Source organism: Garra rufa, chromosome 7 (genome assembly GCF_049309525.1).
Source record: "Garra rufa chromosome 7, GarRuf1.0, whole genome shotgun sequence".
Classification (NCBI taxonomy): Eukaryota; Metazoa; Chordata; class Actinopteri; order Cypriniformes; family Cyprinidae; genus Garra; species Garra rufa.
Genome location: NC_133367.1, coordinates 33,748,010 through 33,769,247, shown reverse-complemented (window position 1 = coordinate 33,769,247; position 21,238 = coordinate 33,748,010). Strand labels below are relative to the sequence as shown.

Genomic DNA, 21,238 nt, shown 5'->3' with positions numbered 1-21,238 from the left:
TTAAATGGAAAAATTGGAAATAAATGGAAATTTTTTTAAATAATAGAACTTTTTCTAAAATAACAGAACCTTTTTTTTTTAAAAAATAGACCTTATTGTTTAATAACATTAAAAAAATTTAAAGAACTTATCCAAAAAATAGAACTATTTTTGTTAAAAAAATAGATAAAAAACGTTTTTTAAAACAGAACTTTTTTCTTTTTAAAAATAGAACTTATTTTTTAAAACAGAACTTTTTCTAAAAAAACAATAACTTGTTAAAAAAATATAACTTTTCTTTTTAAAAATAGAACTAACTAAAAAAGGAAAATTTTATGATAGAACTTTTTCCTTTTTTAGTTAGTTCTATTTTAAGAACTTTTTTAAAATAGAACTTTTTAAAAAATATAACTTATTTTTTAAATAGAACTTAATAAAACATATAACTATTTGTTAAAAAATAGAAAATACATTTTTAAAAACAGAACTTATTTTTTGAATAGAACTTTTCTTTCTAAAAATAGAAATACTGTATTTTCTTTTTAAAAATAAAATGTATTTTTTAAATAGAACTTTTTTCTTTTTAAAAATAGAACTTTTTTAAAAATAGAACTTAAAACAAATAACGTTCTAAAAAGAAAAATTATATTTAATTTATTAAAAAATAGAACTTTGTTTAAAAAAAATAGAATTTAAAAAGTAGCTTATTTTTAATAAAGGAGCATTTTAAATGATAGAACCTTTTTCTAAAAAAAAAAAAAAAACCCAGAACCTTAAAATAGAACTTTTTTAAAAAATAGAACTTTAATAACATTAAAAATCTTATTTTTTAAATAAAACTCATTTAAAAAAATAGAGCTATTTTTGTAAAAAAAAAAAAAAAAAACTTTTTTAAAAATAAAACTTATTTTTAAATAGAACTTTTTAAAAACATAACTTTTATAATTAAACTTATTTTTAACTATAACTTTTTTTAAATAATAATTTAAAATATCTTTTAATATATCTTAATCACTTTAAATCAATTTAATGCATCCTGGTTAAAATGTATTCACATCTTTTAAAACACATACTAACCTCAAACTTTTCAACAGCACCCAAAGTTTAAACTACTTGATAAATATAAACTACTGTATAAGAAAAAGACCAACCCACACATCAAAGTATATAGTTTATTATAATATAATCACATTTGTTACCAGCCGACTACAAGTGTAGTAGCTTGCACAGCATTGCTGCATCATGAAATGTTCCTTCCTTCGACCCTTCACGAACATGCAAACAAAAGATAAAAAGAGCGATTGCACAAGTCATCATGTATCTTTCACTCGAGTACTGCTCCCTTTTAACACTGCGAGCGGTTTTGCAATAACTTTAGGAGATGTGTTCAGTCACCTATTGATAAAAAAGACATTGTTATGCTCCCTTAACAATCCTCACTGGCTAATAACAGTCAGCATATTTGCTACAGTAGCAGAGAATACAAAAGTAAATAAAGCATAAGAACAATTAAGGCACATTGGGGCTGCAGGGTTTCTTCTGTCAAACAGACGTCCCTTTTGTCTCTTCGGCTTCCTGTGGAAAGAAAAAAAATATAGATGTTATGGATATATTCTAGTGTTGTCACGATACTGGAATTTCTAACTTCGATACGATACCTTGAAAAATATCGATATTCGATACTATTTTCGATACCACAGAGAAAAAAACTACCACACTATTAAGGAGGAAAATTTCTTTTTTAATTTAAAAATAAATATAGTCTAGAACATGACAATGAGGTATATGCATATGTACACTGCTACAGCCCTGTTCAGCTTCTTAACTTCATTTGAGTTTGAGCTTCATACTTTATTTGATGTTCAAATACAATCTTTAATTTAGATTTAAATACAACATGTAGTGCACGCATTTATTTAGGAACTGTATGGCTGTGATGGTGGCAGATTTTTTACCACAGCAGTGGCGCGGTGTTTTATATATAAATAAATGAGGCTCAAACATTATTCACAAACTTTAGCAATTCCATCGGTGAACAAGCAGCCTACAAAACGCTAAAATAAATCAACGAAATAATACATTTAAATGAGAAAGCAGCCTAAATAAGAGTTAAATGGGCTACTAAACAAACAATCGTTGCAAAAAAAAACAAAAAAAAAAACAACAGCGCATCAGAATTACTGGCCCGAGTTCTCTTTCTCTTCCCCATTGCACATCTGCTGTTTTTAATAGCAAAGTAATTACATTTATTTTCGTTTCTTTAGTTTATAAAGTTAATTTAGGAATATATTTGGAACATGTTTTATTTGTGAAATTCAAGTTTTTGTTTTTTAAAGTAACGACAAAGCGGCCAGCCGCTTATTAAACAGCGGCAACGATTAAACTAATATTCTGATATGCTTTCAATAAACAAATAAAAACTGAAAGCATATCAGAATATTAGTTTAATCGTTTAACTTAGATAAATGTGTAGGCTACAAATAGGCGCATATCCAATCGTTTGTGCGGAGAATGAAAGCTTTGCAGGACATGAGGTGCAAAGCTCCACGTGAAACTTTATTTCTGCTCATAAATGTAAGAGTAATAAATTCACTTTTAATTATTACTTCACTACTGTAAAACGAAATAATTCAAATCGAAAACAAAACTCTTTTATTAGGCCTAATCCATAAAAATGCATTTAGGCTTTAAAAGCGCGTCCGAGCAGATGGCGAGTTAGGATTATCAACTTCATCTTTGCGACACTGACTCAGAAAATACTAGTTTATTAATAAATAATTTGAATATCTCCTTACTTTTTCCCCGCCACATTCATGGTAATTACTTTAGCTGGGGCTTTGCGGCCAGCCCAGTACCTATAAGCTGCGTGCATCTGAACGCGGAACTCTGCTGAAGGCACTTGCTGCTGCTGCTGTTGGCGGGACACTAAACACCTCCACGGCAGAATAAATAGCAGAAACACTGTATTTTATGCTTGTTAGTGTGTTTTTCTTCAGATATTTGTCTTTTCTATTTATTACGACAGGTGAATTGTTGTAATTGTTAAGCACTGTGTTTTCATAGCATTCAGAATGTGGAATCGTGTGATTTTTTTTTTTTTTTTTTTTGCGAAATTAGTGGTGTTAGCGCCTTTTGATAGCACTGCTCAGTAACAACTCTTACATATTGGCTTGCTTGTGTACTTCGGCTTTCCATGTTCATTTGTTTCATATCCGAAATATTTCCAGATAGCACTCCTCCTGTGTTCTTTATCAAACAAAGCCGGTCGCGGGGTCCTGCGCTCGCCTTTCTGTTCGCTTCACTTGAATGAGAGGCACTGCGGTCACGTGTAGTGTAGAAGTGAAAGTGACATCTCGGCTAGTATCGATACTTCGGGAAATTAGTATTGGTATCGTTCAGATATTTCAGTATCGATATTTATCGAAATATCGATATTTTTGACAACACTAATATATTCTATATGATATACATGCTTAGAAAAGATTCTGAAAGAGTTTATAATTTACCTTTCCGTCTAACTGTTCCTGTAGGTTTTTCACGCTCTCTTTCTCTTTGTCCAGCTCTTCTTGAGTGCTCTTCAGGAGCTGTTGAAGTTTAGTGGCTGCCTGGCCGAGGTCTCGCGTCAGCTTCTTCTCTTTCTCCAGTCTCTCCTGATACACGCATGCAAAACACACTGTTAGAGATCTAAGTTCCTGTATCCGCCGGTTCAAATGAAACCCTGTGTATTAAGACTTGTTTGGCTTAATATAATGTAAATTGTTTCTTACTATAATATGTAGTAGAAAACCCATTAAAGATTTATGTTATTTTAAAAAAATCATACAAATTACATGTTTTGGACTATGGGGGGAACTAGTATTTCGATGACGGCAAATGGTTTCACTCAATGAGCTACTGGCGCTACCTGTTGCTATTTTTACCGCAACACAACTCGGAAAATCAAATGTGTTTTCATCCTGCCAGGATGGTATCTAGCATTATTTGTCTCTGCCATTTGTAAGCTCTTTCAGTAGCTGTGGTCTAATAAAAGCCTCAAAGTCATAGGGGCTAAAGTGGAGAGAACAAAGACGCTGGTCTTTAGGAAGTTTTATTCGTCCACAGGCATCTTTTTATTGTTTTCTCCTCTTCTTATCGCTAGAAAAAGCAGCGCCAAATCACTTCTTTTTTTGTGAGTTGTGCTGCGGTAAAAATAGCAACAGGTAGCACCAGTAGCTCACTGAGTGCAACTATTTTACAAAATATTAAATATTGGCACCATTCACAGTCCAAAATATGTATAAAAAAGATGTGGATTTTTTTTAAATAGCCTAAACGCTATTGGATATCATGTGAAATTCATGCTGAGAAACTCTTTCAGTGGTTGCGGCGTCATAACAAGCGTCAGCATCTTTACATCCTGCCAGGATGGCATCTAGCGTTTCTTGTCTCTGCCATTTGTAAGCTCTTTCAGTAGCTGTGGTCTACTAAAAGGGCTATCAGGGCTAAAGTGGAGAGAACAAAGATGCTGGTCTTTAGGAAAGATGCCTGAGGTTTTATTCGTCCACAGGCATCTTCCCATTCTTTTCTCCTCTTCTTATTGATAGGAAAAGCAGTGAAGACTTGCTTCTTTTGTTGCTCTTCGACTGAAAATTACAAGCAACGTTGCATCGTACCAGTATTTTATTTTCCGAGTTGTGTTGCGGTAAAAATAGAAACAGGTAGCGCCATTAGCTCACCGAGTGCAACCATTTTACAAAATATGAAATATTGGTGCCCTAAATATGTATAAAACGATGTGGATTTTTTTTAAAGTAGCCGAAATCTTTCATGGGTTTTATACTATATATTTTAGTAAGAGACATCATTTAGGTTAAGCCATACAAGTCTTAATATCCAGGGTTCACTTTAAACTTCAGATTTTGAAGAGGAGTTGTAAGAACCTTTAGCTCTTCAGTTGGTCCTTCGCCAACAGTTTTCAACTCTTCTAACTTTGCCTCGAGATCCCGAATGCACTTTTGCACCTAAGTGGAGAAACACACATATAAACATCCTAAGAATTTCAAATTTCGAATAATAGTCTACATATTCTAAATAAAACCTAATTTAAAAACCTTACTTAAATTTAATATGAATAAATTTAACAAAAAAGAAACTTAAATGTAATATAACAACAAAAAAAAATTAAATATCTAAATACATTTTAAATTAAAATAAAATTTTAATTTTATTAAATCAAAATGAATCAAACCCAACAAAAATAAATACATATAAATAAATAAATAAAATAAATATGATTCAGGTATATTCAATTAGTTCATTTGAAATTAAAACAAAAAGTACAATTAATCAAGTAAATATTAACAAATTTAATTTATAACAAAACCAATTAAATTTAAACTCAAACAAATTAAACACCTAAATAAACTTTAATTAAAATGAAATCAAAATCAATTAAAAATCAAAGAAAAAAGAAAAACTAAATTAGATGCCATAATACTAACTGAAATTTAATTAATATAAACAAACAAAAATAAATAAAATTCAGTTCAATTACAAAACTCAAATAAAATACAAAAGTTAATTTAGTACAAATTAGTTAAAATAAAATAAAAGCAAAAAGTGCAATTAATCAAGTAATTTTTAACAAATTTAATATAAAACCAAATAATTAAAAACTCATAATTAAATTAAACATCTAAATACATTTTACAATAACATTAAATTAAATCAAGAAAAATCACGAAGACAATCGAGAAAAAAAGGCCATAATACTAAGTGAAATGTAATTAAATGATCATAAACAAAAAATAATAATAAAATAATTCAGTTCAATTAAAAAAAAAATTATATATATATATATATATATATATATATATATATATATATATATATATATACACACACACGTTAATGTAATACAAATTAGATAATTTGAAATTAAAAATTGTTAATGTTTACTTTATTAATTGCACTAATTAAAACAAAATAAACCAAATTAAAACTCTAATTGAATAAATTCGACATCTAAATAAATTTTAAATTAAAATTAAATTAAATTGAAAAAATCAAATAAATTGAAAATCAATCAAGAAAATACTATATTAAATTAGAAGCCATCATACTAACTAAAATGTAATTAAATTAAATTATATATAAAAAAAACTGATAAAAAGTACAATTTAATTTAATTTCGTTCATTTGAAATAAAAATAAAAAGTGCAATTAATCAAGTAAACATCAACAACTTAAAAAAATCTAATAAATTAAAACTTAAATTAAATAAATTAAACGTCAACATAAATACTACATTAAAATGAAATTAAATCAAAATCAATCAAGAATAAAATATAATAAATTAAAGGTCATTATACTAGCTGAAATGTAATTAAATTAATATAAACAACAAAAAAATTAAAAATAAAATAAAATTTAGTTAGTTCATTTGAAATATTTAAATAAACCCAAATGAAATGAAATCGAATTAAAAAAAAAAAAAAATAATTAAATAATTGATTTTTATTTAAAATTAGATTAATTTAGGTCCTTTTGGCATTTTTATTAATTTGCTTTTCGTCTATGTTTATTGGAGTCCTTAAAGGTATAGTTCACCCAAAAATGAAAATTCTGTCATCAATTACTCACGCTCATGTCGTTCCAAACCCATAAGACCTTCGTTCATTATCAGAACACAAATTAAGCAGAAAGCTCTCGGATTTCATCAAAAAAATCTTAATTTGTGTTCCAAAGATGAACAAAGGTTTGGAATGACATGAGGGTGAGTAATTAATGACAGAATTTTCATTTTTGGGTAAACTATCCCTTTAATATTAAATAGACTAGCTTTTATGTTGTCATCCAGTATGAAGAGATCCAAACAGCTCTCTAAAATGCATCACCTGTTCATAGTTGTTTGCAACCTGCTGTCGAATGTCCTCTTCTGTCTGCAGATTATTTGTTGCCTCCTCCAGCTGTGTTTTCACCTGTAAAAAAAGACATTGGTGAGGATGTGCTATATGTTTTGTTACAGTTACAAAACCCCACACAGCAGGAAACAACAGCATATGCATGTACACAGCTCAAGACGGAAAAAAATCATGCCAAAGAACTGTCTTCAGGCCAGGCAGCACATGATACATAAGGCATGCTACACCTTCCTTCACCAACAGGCTTTTATGAAAGACAAAGGACACAAGATGCACAGAACACACACTGGGAAATGAAAAATGATAGGGTTAATACACGCACAACCAGTATTGACCTGAGTGGACTGTGCGCCCTCCTCGCTCTGTACTCGCCGAGTCACTTCCTGTAGCTCCTGCCTGACCTGTAACACACAGCTGTCACTCAAAGTAGAAAGCCACGTGTGCAACCGTGAGACAAACTCATGTTTAACTCACCAGAGAAAGTTCTGCTTTCTGTTGCTGAGCCTCTGCTTTGGCTGATACAAGCTGGACCTGAGTGTCTGATAGCAATGTCTTCAGCTGAGAAGAATATAAAGGATAACCAAACTGTCAAAAACAGCACCTCAGTGAGACTGAGAGTCCTCTTCTTAAATAAAAACTTATTTAATTTTAATTGAACATTAATATAATATAAACAACAAAAAGAAAGAGAAATAAAAATCAATCAAAATTAAATTAAAATGAAATTATGAAAAAAGGTAAAATTAATATTAGAATACTACAGTAATTTTAATCTAAAAATCAAATGAAGAATTAAATGTACAAGCCCGAATTGAAAATCTATAAATTTAATGGTTAAATATTTTAATTTAAATAGTTAAATTTAAAAATCACACTAAAATAAAGTGTAAAAAAAAAAAAACTACAGTAATTTTAACTTAAATAAAAGAAAGATCTAAATTACAATTAATAAACCCAAATTAAAAATCAATATTTTAATTTATTAAATAATAATTTACCATAACTTATTGGCTTTATATATTTTACTATATTGAAAATAAAATCAATCAAAATAAAATTAAATGTAAATTAAAAAATGAAAGTGAAATTCCAAAAAGTATTTTAAAATTAATTTTAAATTAATAAACCTGAAACTTAATGAATTAAATAAAATTATTAAATTGAACTTTTATTATTTCGTTTTTATTTATTTAATTTTCAGATTTATTAATATAAAATTAATTTTAAAACTCAATTTATTTTGAGTTTTTTTAGTAGGTACATTTTAACAATTTAAATATAGATTTTTATTCAGATCTATTTTTATTATAATTGTGATTTTCAATTATTGTAGATTTTTTGGAATTTGATTTTTATTTTTTCATTTACACTAAATTTTATTTTGATGATTTCATTTTAAATATTAAATATTATAGTAAAATATATACATTACTAAATTATAGTAAATTATTATTTAATGAATTAAAATATTGATTTTTAATTTGGGTTTATTCATTGTAATTTTAATTTTTTTTTATTCAAGTTAAAATTACTGTAGTATTTTGATATTACAATGCTGTAGCATTTCATCTATTTTCGTTAATGTGATTTTAAGTTAAATAATTAAAATTAAAATATTGATTTTTTTCATTATTAATTTGATATTAAATTAAAATTATTTTTTAATTTTATTCCATTTTCATTGACACTTAATTCCATTTTGGTTGATCTTTATTTATTATTTTAAATTGAACTATTAAAATCGATTTTTAATTTGGGTTTTTAATTATATATCTCTTTTTCATTGTTAATTTGATTTTAAAATCAAATTATTAGTATTTTGATATTTGAGTTTTATTTCATTTTCATTTAATTTGGAGAGATTTTTATTTACATTTTACATTATTAAACTGAACTTCTTTTATTTCGTTTTATTCATGTAAAATGTAAATACAAATCCCTCCAAAATAAACCAAATTAAATGAAAATTAAATAAAACTCAAATATCAAAATACTGCAATCATTTTATTTTAAAATCAAATTAACAATGAAAAAAAAAAACATAATTAAAAATCTATTTTAATATTTTGATAATATTTATATTTAATATTTTGACCAAGATAAAAATGTACATGCTAATGAAATAAATGAAATCTAAATTAATAAAAAAAAAAAAAAAAACTACAATTATTTAGGTCAAAATTATTAAAAAATCTATATAAAATCCAACATAAAATCTACATTTCAATTTTTTTATTAAAATGCACTATAAAAAAAAACATCAAAATCTATTTTTATTAAAAATGAAAATTAATCAAATTTACGCATCTGTTTAAAATGGTAAAAAAAAAAAAAAAGTTAGTCGTTTTACCTGAGACATCTCTTCAGCATATGTTTCACTGATGGTTATGGACTCCAGTTGTTTCTCCAGCTGTGCTTCCAAAAGCATCACCTGCCCCTTCAGCTGCAAAAAATAGAAACCACAAGTCTCTATTAGAACTGTGTGAAGTTTCTCATCTTGCTTTTCACAGAAGAAAAACTTGTTTTTAGATTAAATACGGTTTTAGAGCAACATGAGTCAGAAACCCGATAACAACCTGAAGAACAATGCTAAATGTAAGCATGCACCTGATTTGTATCTTCTCTTTCAGCATTTATCTTCTCTATTGACTCCTCTAGGACCTTCACCTGATCCAGGGCCTGTGGGAAATCCATATAACTTCAGCACAACCACTTGGATGTTGTAAAATGTCAAAGAAATCCAACATCAGTGAAAGATGATCTTACCGTCTGCTTTTGCTGCTCAACATCTGAAATCTTTGACTTCCATGAGAACTCGCCATCTTCCACGGTCTTCTGTAGAATTTTCAGCATGCTCTCCTGTATGAAACACACAATGTTTAGCTTTTCTAGGTAAAAAGATCAGCTTCGAAAAATAAAGTTTAGTCTATATTGGCATTGATAAAGGTGCATCACCATACCGTTTCACTGAGAGTTGTTCTGTACTGTTCACACTCGGCCTGAAGTGACCTCTGGCTCTCCTCTGACAGAGCGAGCTTCTGCTGCAGATCCTGACACATATTCAGATAAACATGAGACATGAGAAGAGGAAAACAGTGCATTGCAGGTATGCGTCCATAGAGATGACCTCTTACCATCAAATCTGAGCTTGACTCTGTGTGCTGCTGTTCTGCTGGAGTCTGTTGACTGTGTGCCAGGGTCTTCTGTGCTTCTTGTGTGAAAGTTTCCAGCCAGTTTGACTACAATATACATATTCAAAATACATTATCTATACCTGCTTGAAAACTATTAACAGGTATACTTCATTAAAAAAGTGAAATTCTAACCTGTGTTTCTAGGCTGATGTGAGGGAAGATTTTCTGGAAGGCGTTTCTGGTGTCTTTCTGGAAAGAGCTTAGCTGCTGCTCAACTTCACTCTATACACACACACACACACACACACACACAAAACAAGTCTTTGATCACTAAATTAAACTGGAGTATGTCTCAAGAAAAGTGTAGATGTTTAAGCCAACTACAGCTTTTTGATGATAATGAACACCCCATTCTTCATGTTTTTTGTGTATTCTGTGGATATACGATTAAGTGTGTGTTTATACCATTTGTGTATATCACGGTTACCTGGGCAGCCTTGGCTTGGCTCAGTCTTTCTTCATTCAGTCTCTCAGCAGCAGCCAGAGCCTCCACCGCGGCATAGTTCTTTTCACGCAGTTCCTGAATGGATTAAGAGATAGACAAATAGTTAACGATCCAAATTTTGATTTGGATAGACAGACAGGATAGACATGGGCAATTGTGTAGAGTAGATATGATGGGCATAGATAGATACGGACAAAAGAGTGGGTAGATATGGACAGATGAGTTGATGTAGAAGACAGACAGATGGTTGGACAGACAGATATAGATGGATGAAACATGGAAGGGTTGGGTAGGTATGGAGGGGCGAGAAGGTTTATAAAAATGGGTTTGATAGATATGGATGGACACATAGGTAGGCAGATATGGATGAATAAAGTATACATGAATGGGTTTGATAGATATGGATGGATGAGAAGGTATAAATGAATGGGTTTGGTAGATATGGATGGATGAGAAGGTATATATGAATGGATAGGCTGGGTAGATATGGACGGACATATAGGCAAGTAGCTATGGATAGACGAGTATATACATAAACTAGTTAGGTAGATATAGACAAAATCAACAAGTTAGGTAGATTTAGATAAGGGAATGGATGGAGAGGTAGTTATAGATGAAGGAGTGGGTACACTTAGACGGACGCATACTGTAGGAAAAAATGGATAGACAAGCAGGTATTTATAAAGTTTAAGTGGATATGAATGGACTGGCTCGGTAGATATAGACAGACAACATAGGTAGACATGGAGTGACAGGTTTGGTTGATATGAACAACAAGGTAGTTGGATGGACAGGTGGATATAAATGGACAAGTAGGTATATATGAACAGGTTGGGTAGATATGAATAGACTGGGTGGGTAGATATGGATGGATGGATGAGTAGATATACCTGTATATAAATGGGTTTGGTAGACACATAGGCTGGGAAGATATGGGCAGACGAGTAGGTACATATAAACTAGTTGGGTATATGTGGACAGACCAACAAGTTGGGCAGATATGAACAGTAAGGCGTTTAGATATGGATGGGGAGGTAGTTATAGATGGAGTAGGTACATTTAGTCTACATATAGGTAGAACATGGATAGACAAGTAGGTATATAAAAAAAAGTTTGGGTAGATATGGATTGACTGGCAAGGTTAATATGGATGATACATAGGTAGGAAGATATGGATGGATGATAATGTACAGTATATGAATGGGTTTGGTAGATATGGATGGATAGGCTGGGTAGATATGGACAGCCACATAGGTAGGTAGATATGGATGGATGAATAGGTACATATTAACCAGTTGGTTAGATATGGTCCAACAGGCTGGGTAGATATGGACTGATTGACAAGTTGGGTAGATATGAAAATAAGATAGTTACATATGGATTATTCATTTAGACAGATGAATAGATAGAAACAGATAGACAAGTAGGTGTGTATATAAAGAGTTTGGGTAGACATGAATAGACTGGCTGGGTAGATATGTACGGACACATAGGTAAGCAGATAGGGATGATTGAGAATTTATAATATATATATATTAGGGCCGGGACTCGATTAAAAAATGTAATCTAATTAATTAGAGGCTTTGTAATTAATTAATCGAAATTAATCGCATATAAATATTTGACCTGAGAACAGTGAGAATTAAGATTTTTACATGGATTTTTAGTATACCATTGAATAATGACTGAATACATAAGCTTAAGCAACAAAATATTGTTTATTTTTGTTCAACCAAGTCCAACAGACCAGTGCAATATTGCCATTAAGTGTAGCAAGAGGCACGTTCTTTAACGAGTCTTTCATGCCGAGAACTCTGCTCTTGTGTTTGCTTAATTATGCATTTAAACGTTAATGACCAAACCTATCATTATAAATGTTGCTGCACATGGAATATAACGCGGATAACATTTAAAAAATATTTTTTATCAGGTTACACACTGATTATTTATCACTCAAACCCCTTTCTCTACCTGTCCGTTGGTCGCGGATATCCTCCATGTTTGTAGTTTTTTAACACTTTTTATGCGTGTTTGTAGTTCTAATCGAATCCTCGTTCACGGCGCAGTGTGTTGCGGGAAATATTAGCAGTTAAGAGTGTGCATTGATCGTTAAGTAGTAGACCATCCGGGAATCTTTGGAATACTTTTTTAAACATACTACGATTTGGGACATACAATACTATTTAGGACGGACGCAGCTTGTCTGAACCTGAACGCTAGTTGGTGCTCCAGTATAATCGGTCCGCGGAATCTCATCCAGTGAGTAACGTTCCGCGGTGCAAAACTAAGTGCGATTAAAATGCGTTAAAAAATTTTAACGCTTTATTTTTGTGTAATTAATTAATCTAAATTAACGCGTTAAAGTCCCGGCCCTAATATATAAATATATATATATATATATATATATGTGAATGGGTTTGCTAGTTATGGATGAGTAGGTACATATAAACTAGTTGGGTAAATATGGTCAAACAGGCTGGGTAGATATGGATAGACTGACAAGATGGGAAGATATAGATGAAGCAGTGAATAGAGAAGTAGTTTTAGTTGAAGGAGTAGGTACATTTAGACTAACGCATAGGTAGAAATGGAAAGACAAGTAGGTATATATAAACAGTTTGGGTAGATATGGATGGACACATAGGTAGGTAGTTATGGATGAGTAGGTACATAACTAATTGGGTAAATATGGTCAAACAGGCAGGGTAGATATGAACAGACTGACAGTTGGGTAGATATAGATGAAGCAGTGGATGGAGAGGTAGTTATAGATGAAGGAGTAGGTACATTTAGATGGACTCATAGCTGGAAATGAACAGACAAATAGGTATATGTAAACAGTTTGGGTAGATATGGACGGACACATAGGTAGGTAGATATAGATGAGTAGTTACATATAAACTAATTGGGTAAGTATGGTCAAACAGGCTGGGTAGATATGGACAAGTTGGGTAGATATGAACAGTAATGTAGTAATGCAGTAGATATGGATTGAGAGGTAGTCGTAAATGAAGGAGCAGGTACATTTAGACAGACACACAGGTAGAAAAGAATAGACAAGTAGGTATATATAAACAGTTCGGGTAGATATTAGTGGTGCAACGGATCACAAAACTCACGGTTAGAATCATATCACGGATTTTGAGTCACGGATCGGATCATTTTTCGGATCAGCAAAAAACAAACAAACAAAAAAAGTTAGTTTTTTTTATTAATTACTGAATGCTTACTTTAAGTACTTCTAATCCACAGCAAAAACTACTAGCTGAACTAATAAAGTCAGTAACAAAACAAGAACAATTACACAAATGACAAATGTAGATGAATACAACACAAAGTTACTAATAAAATCAATAACTCTACTATTCAGGTGCAGAAATGTAATAATTAATTGTAAAATAACTAGTGCTTCTCACTGCAGGTATCTATAGGATGCAGTCTCTTTAAGGCCAAATGCACGTACCTAAACTGGCACGCATCTCTCTCTCTCTTTATCTCCCTCTCTGTTCAGGTGTGTGCGGCAGCGGTAAAAAAAAAAAAAAAAACAAACGCTAGCGTGTTCTCTTTTGCTGCAATAGTTTTAAATGGTTTGAATTGGTAAATTGGCAAGACAAAACATGTGCAAATTATAAACTTTTACTCTATGATGGTTAAACTTAACAGTTAATCCGCGAATCACATGCGTGCCGAACCGTGGGGGCTGGTCCGTGCAGATCACGGATCATCTACGATCCGTTACTCCCCTAGTAGACATGGACAGTTAGGTAGACATTGGCTGACAGGTTTGGTAAACAGCAAGGTTAATGGACAGGTAGATGTAGATAGCAAATAGGTATATATAAACAGACTTGGAAGATATGGACAGAGGTAGGCATGGGCCAGTGGGTTTGGTATATATGACAAGAAAGGTAGATGGTTGGACCAGCAACTTGGAAATGTACAGATGGAAGGGTAAAGATGGACTCACATTGCTCTTGGCCTTCATTTTCTCCATCTCTTCTTTAAGCTGTTGAAGTTCCTCCTCCAGTGAGATCATGTGTGCGTCCTTCTCCAGACTGACAGCACAAAAACAAAGTCATTATTAGAAGCATAAACAGAAAAAAGTGGCAAGTATCTAAAGGAGTGGACAAAAGAAATCTCTCTTACTTCTCAAATGGTGGCTCTGCTTCAACTTTATCTGCCTGTTGATACACAATTATAAATCAATTAACATAAATTACACACATGTTGATATTATTCAATTATCAGAAACTCCACTCACACTTTCCATCTGTTCCAGCTGAGCCTGTAGGGATGCCACCAAATCCTCTTTTTCTTTCAGACTGATGGACAGAGAAGAAGAGATTTAACCCAAATTGCCTATATACATGAAATACATAAAGAAAGCATTAGCTGTATTGTATACCTAGTTTTAAGTTGGTTGATCTCTGCAGTGTATTCCCTCCGCTCAGTATCAGCCTCATTTACTCTGAAAAACAGGTCCATGTTTGGATCAGATGCTGGAATGGATGTGATTGATTCCATCTTAATTTGAAAATTAATTAAATTCAGCATTAAATATCATACCTATTCTGAGTTTCCTCAGCCCGAGTTCTCTTCACTGCGTCAAGTTCCTCCCTTAGCTGATTAAGCTCTGCCTCCAGTGATGTCACCTGGTCCTCCCTCTCCTTCAAACTGCAAATACATCAAAACACTCATGTAAAATCAACTAAACAGTGTTCAATTATATGAATTCAAACAGAGTTCACATTACCTGCTCCTCAACTGTTCAGCCTCCTTCTGTACAGAATCAAAACAGGGATGCAAATAGTATTATTTTTCATTCTGAAAGTTACATCCAATACAGTATTTGTTGTTTACTGTGATTTAGTGTATTGCAATGGCAACCATATCAGGGAGTGCCAAATATTTGTACCTGGACCTCAGCCTGTACTGTTGCTTCCATCTCCACAGAGGGCTTTTCCTCAGCAACCGCTGTTGTCTGAGACAGCTGTGCTCTTAGTATCTCCAGCTCTTTACATCTGTCATTCAGTTCTGTCTCTGTAGCACGCATACGCTCCTGGAGTTCTGTAAACAGAAGTAATTTCCGCCTTAAAGTTACAAAAACATAAAATGCTACAAATAGAATATGGCTTCTAGAACTTCTACAAGTCACTGTTTCCATCTGGGAACTGAGCCAAAGGAACACTCATAGATGTGTGTTAGTGTGTACTGACCGGTGAGGGTCTTGGCTTGCTCTTTGGCTGCGTCTACTTGAGCCTTAAAGGTGGTGCTGCCGTGCTGAGCCTCACGGAGTTCCTCACTGACACGATCCAACTTCTTCTGCAGAGCCTTTTCTGCTTCCACATGGGACGCCTAAACATGGACAACCATTCAATACTTTGTGTGAAAGGTCGAAATTTAAGTTAAGTGCATCTGTTGTGCAACTTTATTTGGAATGTATCAAAATATAGTCCTTTTGGAACCTGTCTATGTTCACCATCTATTTTCATTGTATATGGTAAAGTCATGCGTTTTGGAACAACAAACTGTAAACAATGACAGAATTTTATTTTCTAGCAAATATTGTGTTTAATATCAAAGAATGTATCATTATTAAAAATTCAACATGGGAGTTCAATCCATAGGGGTTTGCATTTCTCACATAGCTATGCTGAGATCCCCACCCACACATAGATAAACACAAACAGACAAAATGTCCTGAGAGAAATACAAGATATCTCAAAGACTGGCAGGCATTCCTTATAGCTTATATCATTATATATGGTGAAATTCCAGAATTATCATGGTACAAAGACCACAACCACCTCAAAGAGATGAGATAACAGGAAAGAGTTTGTGGGTTAGGGTTTACTTTTGTTTGTGCTAGCTGTTCTTCAGCAGCCGCCATCTTGGTTTCCAGAGACTTCCTGCGCTCTTCTTCAGCTTGCTGAGTGGCTGTGCACTCTTTAAGCTCTCGGTTGAGACGCACACAGTCCTGACGCAACTTTGCCACCTCTGCATTCTGCCTGTGTGTGTGAAAAAGCCAGATATTTACATAAAAGAAATGGTTAGATAAGACCTTTTAAACCTAGGAGAAAGTTAAAAATTAGTTTTGGGTGTGTAGACCATATTTGAACCTGCATCTGCCATGACAATTAAGGCTAATGTGCTAACTATTGTAATTTCTTTGTCATTTCTGCATTGCAGTGTGGTTGCTAAAGTGTTCTGAGTGTATTAGCATATTGCTATATGGTTGTTAGTGTGTTCTGGGCAATTGTTTGCTGGCCCAATTCAAAGAAACCCATGGTCCCTAGATTTGGCTCCCGCTGTTCAGCTTTTTGGATTTTTTCCCACCCAGTTTGGCATCCACCAGTTGAAATTGTTACTATACCTTCTTTATGTTTAAAGTTTGACACTTCATTGGTTACAATGCAAGATTATAAGTGAACTTCAGGTGTAGTACCTGCTTTCGGCCTGGCTAGTGGCTTGATTGAGGGCATCTCTGAGAATAGAGTTCTCTTGTTGCAGACGGGCCAGCTGTGCATTCGGTCCGTTCTCTAACTGCTCTTGCAGACTTTGGATCTGTGGCACACACACACAAACAAAACATTCAATAACCTGACAACATACTACCCAGAATAGTGAGAAGGAAATCTGTGAGGGGCTGGCGACTTTGGACCTTGCTGTTGAGTTGTTGTGTCTCCTTGACATGCTCCTGGTAGGAAGTCTGCATACGAGCCTGAAGAGCTGCAATCTCCTGGCCACGGGCACTCAACTCAGAGCTCATACGGGTTTCTACGGATGTCATCTTGTTCTTTGCAGAACTTAGCTCCTATTAGCCAAAGCAATTGAGAGTTGCAGATACAGCTAACCACTCAGACCCTCAATGGCAAATTACCATATAGGACATGTTCTTGATCAATGTCACTGTTGGTCCTGGGACAACATTACTATCAATCAATCCAATTTTTGAGATAGAGAAAGGGTCAGGGTCAGAATTAGGGGCTATGGTTGGGGACAGGCTAATCTTAACCAAATGTATCTTTGTTTTGAAGTAGTTAATGTTTATGGTACAGGGATAGTGTTAAGACTAGATTTTGACTGGAACATTGCTCCGTCCATCTATCCATCCATCCATCCATCTATCTTCCAAAATGCTTGCCCTTTGCAGGGTTGTGAAGATGCTGGAACATCTCACCATCTTAGGCATCATAGGTAGGGAAACACCCTGGACCAGGGGTAGGCAAGTTTGGTCCTAGAGAACTCTGCAAGGACCGAACTTGCCAACCTCTGCCCTGGACGGATGGCCAGTCCATTACTGAACATTGCCCCAGGACCAACAAATTTATTAGGACCAACAGATTTATTTTCCAACAGTCACTCAAGACCTTGCTCTGAAGAAGCTTGATCATGAGTAGAAACTAGCTTGAACCTCATTGGTTTAGCTATGCATGTTGGCAGGTGTCACCTTGGTAAGCTCTTTGACACGGGTCTTGGCTGCAGCTACGTTGCCCTGCTCAGCTGTCAGCTGCTTTTCCTTCTCTTCCAGCTGCTTCTTCAGTGCCGCCAATGGGTCACCCTTCTGAGATGCCTGCAAAGAATAGAAGGAAAGAGATATGAGTGCTAACAGAAAGAGACAAACATTAGGGTTTGAAGAGGGGTTGATCAGGTGTACACTTTGTACCAGTTGCCACGAGTCCTTTCCTGCCTTCTTGCTGATGATCTCAAAGAGTTTCTGGGTCTCTGACTCGGTGAACGATGCACTATTCAGACTGGAGACCATGGTTTTGTATGGTGATGGCTGGGGGACATTGACCGTTTCCACAGAAGGCACTTAAAAGAAATTCAGAATTAGAATGGACTGAGGGTATTGCAAAGAGTGCAAGTTTGTACAGCTAATATTACATCTGTCCTAGATCTTAGATCGATATATCTAAAGCAGGGATAGGCAACGTCGGTCCTGGAGTGCTGATGTCCTGCAGTGTTCAGCAGGACCGATGTTGCCTATCTCTGGTCAAAAGGATACTCACCTGGCTCAGCCTTCTTCTTAGACTTCTTCTTGGTTGGAGCTTCAGTTTTGGGTTCTTCAGCCTTAGGGGGAGCAGTAGCAACCTCAGGGATGACTACTGCTTTCACCAGCACCTCTGCAACCACTGGTTCCACCTTAACTACAACTTCTGGGACCTCCACAGGTTTGACAGGGGCTGGTTCCACCTTGGCCACCTTCTTCTTTTTCTTCTCCTTGGGGGAAGGAGCAAGTGGGGCCACCACAGCACTTACAGTGGGAGGGACAGCACACTCAATCTTAGGAGCTGGTTCAGGTACAACTGGCTTGGATTTAACTTCAGGTTCAGGCTTGGGAACAGGCACAGGTTCAGGTTGGGGTTCTGGTTCAACTTGGGCTACCGCTTTGGGCTCACTGTTCTCACGGTTCTCAACCACCGGTTCAGGGATTTGCTCAGGCTCAGATTCTGAAAGGTTCCCATGTGGCTTTTCCTCCTTCTTCTTGGCCTTGCTTTTCTTTTCAGATGCCTTTTTCTTCTTGTCAGAGCGCTGGGGTTGGATCTTGCTAGAATCTTCCCGCTGTTTGGCCAGGGCTTCCTCATATGATGTCTCCTTCATGGAAAAAGTTGACACAAGTGTAATGCCAATGGCAGAGAACACCATGAAGCCACCAAACACCACAATTCCCAGAGTTTGAGGGTCGTACACATCCATCTTTGCTCAGTCCTTTCCTTCCAAATCCTGATCCTACGAATATGTAAACAAGGAATATTTAATGTTAAGGACTGTTTAATGTTAACAACAACAACAACAACATCCTAGCATTTCAAGTAGCAAGAAACATTTAACACAAGAACTTCCTGCTTATTGAACAGGCAAAAAAAAATGCTAAAATATACAAATACTGTTTAAAGATATACTTCAAGAACTACTTAGAATATTTTCACATGAATGATGCATTTAAGTATTGCTGAACTGGTACTTTGCTTTTTTGGACTTGGATACTGCCACCTATATGCATGGAGGCAGCATCAAGAAAAAGTAAAAGCTTTCACTTACTTACAGAAATATCCTACAAGCATATTTGTCACCTATAAGTCTTTTATTCTGCTTGGCTTTGTATTATTCATTTGGGTGGTCATGTATTGACCTTACATTAAAGGGAAGAAAAAAAAACTGGTTGCACAGAGTGGATGGCAGTAAAAAATGATGCCTTTAGACAGTGTGAAAAATCTCTTCCTCTTGCAAATCTTGCAAAGTTCTTTTCACTGATGCCAGCACCTCCATAACTTTTGCCCACTAGTTCAGGTTAAGCAACACCCCGCCGAGTCTACACTCCTCAACATTCTCTCACAGTCACAGAGAGGCATGCATTCAGTTTCCAGGGGACAAGTCTGTGTGCAGCAGACCACAATAACCTTCCCCCAACCTCACGTTTGAACTAGCCAGTGCAACTCTTGCCTGGAATTTCCATAGAGGGGGTCTCTAAATATCTCCCTCGGGCAGTCAGGTAAGGGGTAAATGCTGACTGGGCTTAAAGGAAATACCCTTTTTACAGCATATAACTTAACATATGCATATAATTATAAAATAGAATAGCCTTAAGGAACGCCTACAAAAAGCCCTGTAGCTGTGGGGGTACTGTAGCACAGCGATGATATCAGATGGCGATACCACAGTACTTGTATTAAACAACTACCATGGTATTTATGAGGTACTTCAAACAACACCATAGTGTTAACATGGTGGGTGCATGTCCACAAATATGGTAATGCTACTGGTCTGTTAGTGAAAACTTGTGAAATGCGATCATGAACACCTCAGGTCTAGCTGTAATAAAATGTTAAACAAATATTTTTCTAAAATGATCACAGTTTTGGATCCACATGTGACAACCAGTAGATAGCGGACTTGGCAGACACAGAAATGCAGAGTTCCTATATGCAGGACACATACTCCACATCTGAATGAAAGGGGGCTGCTTTCCTATGTCAGACATTAACCCTTTCAGGAACATTGCTGACATTACATAATAACTGCCAAAAGAATTCCAGCTCATCTGCTCTGTCTTTGAAACTTACTGAACAAACTAGAGCTAATAATCCACATTTTCAACTTAACTCTTTCTTTGGTTTGATACAATTTAATTTTAACCCTTTCCTTTCCTCTTGAATGAACTGCCACTTAAGAATAACAAATCAAGGTGAATCTTTTCCCTGAAGAAGATAAATTTTCATGAAGAATAGGATGAAAGGCTGTTGGAAACTTTGTAAACTGTGAAGGCATTTTGGATGAGTATCAAGTGTTAAAGTGTTAAAAGAGGAAAAGCATTTAAATGTTTTAAAACAAATGCAAAAGACACAAGGCAAACAATCCCGCTAAGTTACTCAAAACGGTACAAAGCCAGTAAGCAAAGCAAGACATATAAAAAGAAAGTCTGAAACTTTAAAGCATCACTAAGGACACGTACTCTCGCTCAGAAGAAAACGCTTTGAATCAGATCACCACAACTCACAAGTTCAAACTACTTGAGAATGCAAATTATTTTCAAACACAACCAGCCTAAACAAGGATAATTTCAACAACACCGTCAGTCAAACTGACAAACTTTATCCAGAAAATATAACAACTGCTTTGGCAGTGAAAAAACACAGAAGAGTGATAAAAAAAACGTGCGCTTACCTGCGGTCAGACTCACAGTGATAAAGAATCGCCGCTAACTTTTGGAGTCG

General features: G+C 34.4%; 1 protein-coding gene across 2 annotated transcripts; it reads right to left on the bottom strand.

Annotated features, from left to right (window-relative positions):
• Positions 1-1,137: 1,137 nt before the first annotated feature.
• Positions 1,138-21,238, bottom strand: LOC141338379 (ribosome-binding protein 1-like). Of its 2 annotated transcripts, XM_073843913.1 has the most exons (28): positions 21,189-21,238; positions 18,533-19,253; positions 18,187-18,335; positions 17,971-18,093; positions 17,182-17,334; positions 16,966-17,084; positions 16,375-16,528; positions 15,737-15,875; positions 15,436-15,587; positions 15,274-15,299; positions 15,087-15,194; positions 14,926-14,988; positions 14,782-14,842; positions 14,667-14,701; positions 14,488-14,575; positions 10,503-10,595; positions 10,208-10,297; positions 10,016-10,120; positions 9,842-9,931; positions 9,648-9,740; positions 9,489-9,560; positions 9,232-9,324; positions 7,356-7,439; positions 7,217-7,282; positions 6,855-6,938; positions 4,899-4,979; positions 3,486-3,629; positions 1,138-1,554 (listed from the first exon to the last, which is right to left on the bottom strand). In XM_073843913.1, the coding sequence occupies exons 2-28, from the start codon at positions 19,218-19,220 to the stop codon at positions 1,522-1,524; spliced, it is 3,186 nt and encodes a 1,061-aa protein (XP_073700014.1). In that variant the 5' UTR covers positions 19,221-19,253; positions 21,189-21,238; the 3' UTR covers positions 1,138-1,521. The 2 variants fall into 2 exon arrangements, with proteins under 2 accessions (XP_073700014.1, XP_073700015.1); XM_073843914.1 differs by lacking the exon at positions 7,217-7,282.

What these genes read in the sequence shown, in the direction of transcription:
- LOC141338379 (XM_073843913.1), bottom strand. Translation starts at nt 19,220, where the DNA reads ATGGATGTGTACGACCCTCAAACTCTGGGAATTGTGGTGTTTGGTGGC. An exon ending in AGCTGGAACAGATGGAAAGT is followed by an intron (nt 14,702 to 14,781) that starts GTGAGTGGAGTT and finishes GTGTATCAACAG; the next exon opens with GCAGATAAAGTTGAAGCAGA. An exon ending in AGGGCGCACAGTCCACTCAG is followed by an intron (nt 6,939 to 7,216) that starts GTCAATACTGGT and finishes CTTTTTTTACAG; the next exon opens with GTGAAAACACAGCTGGAGGA.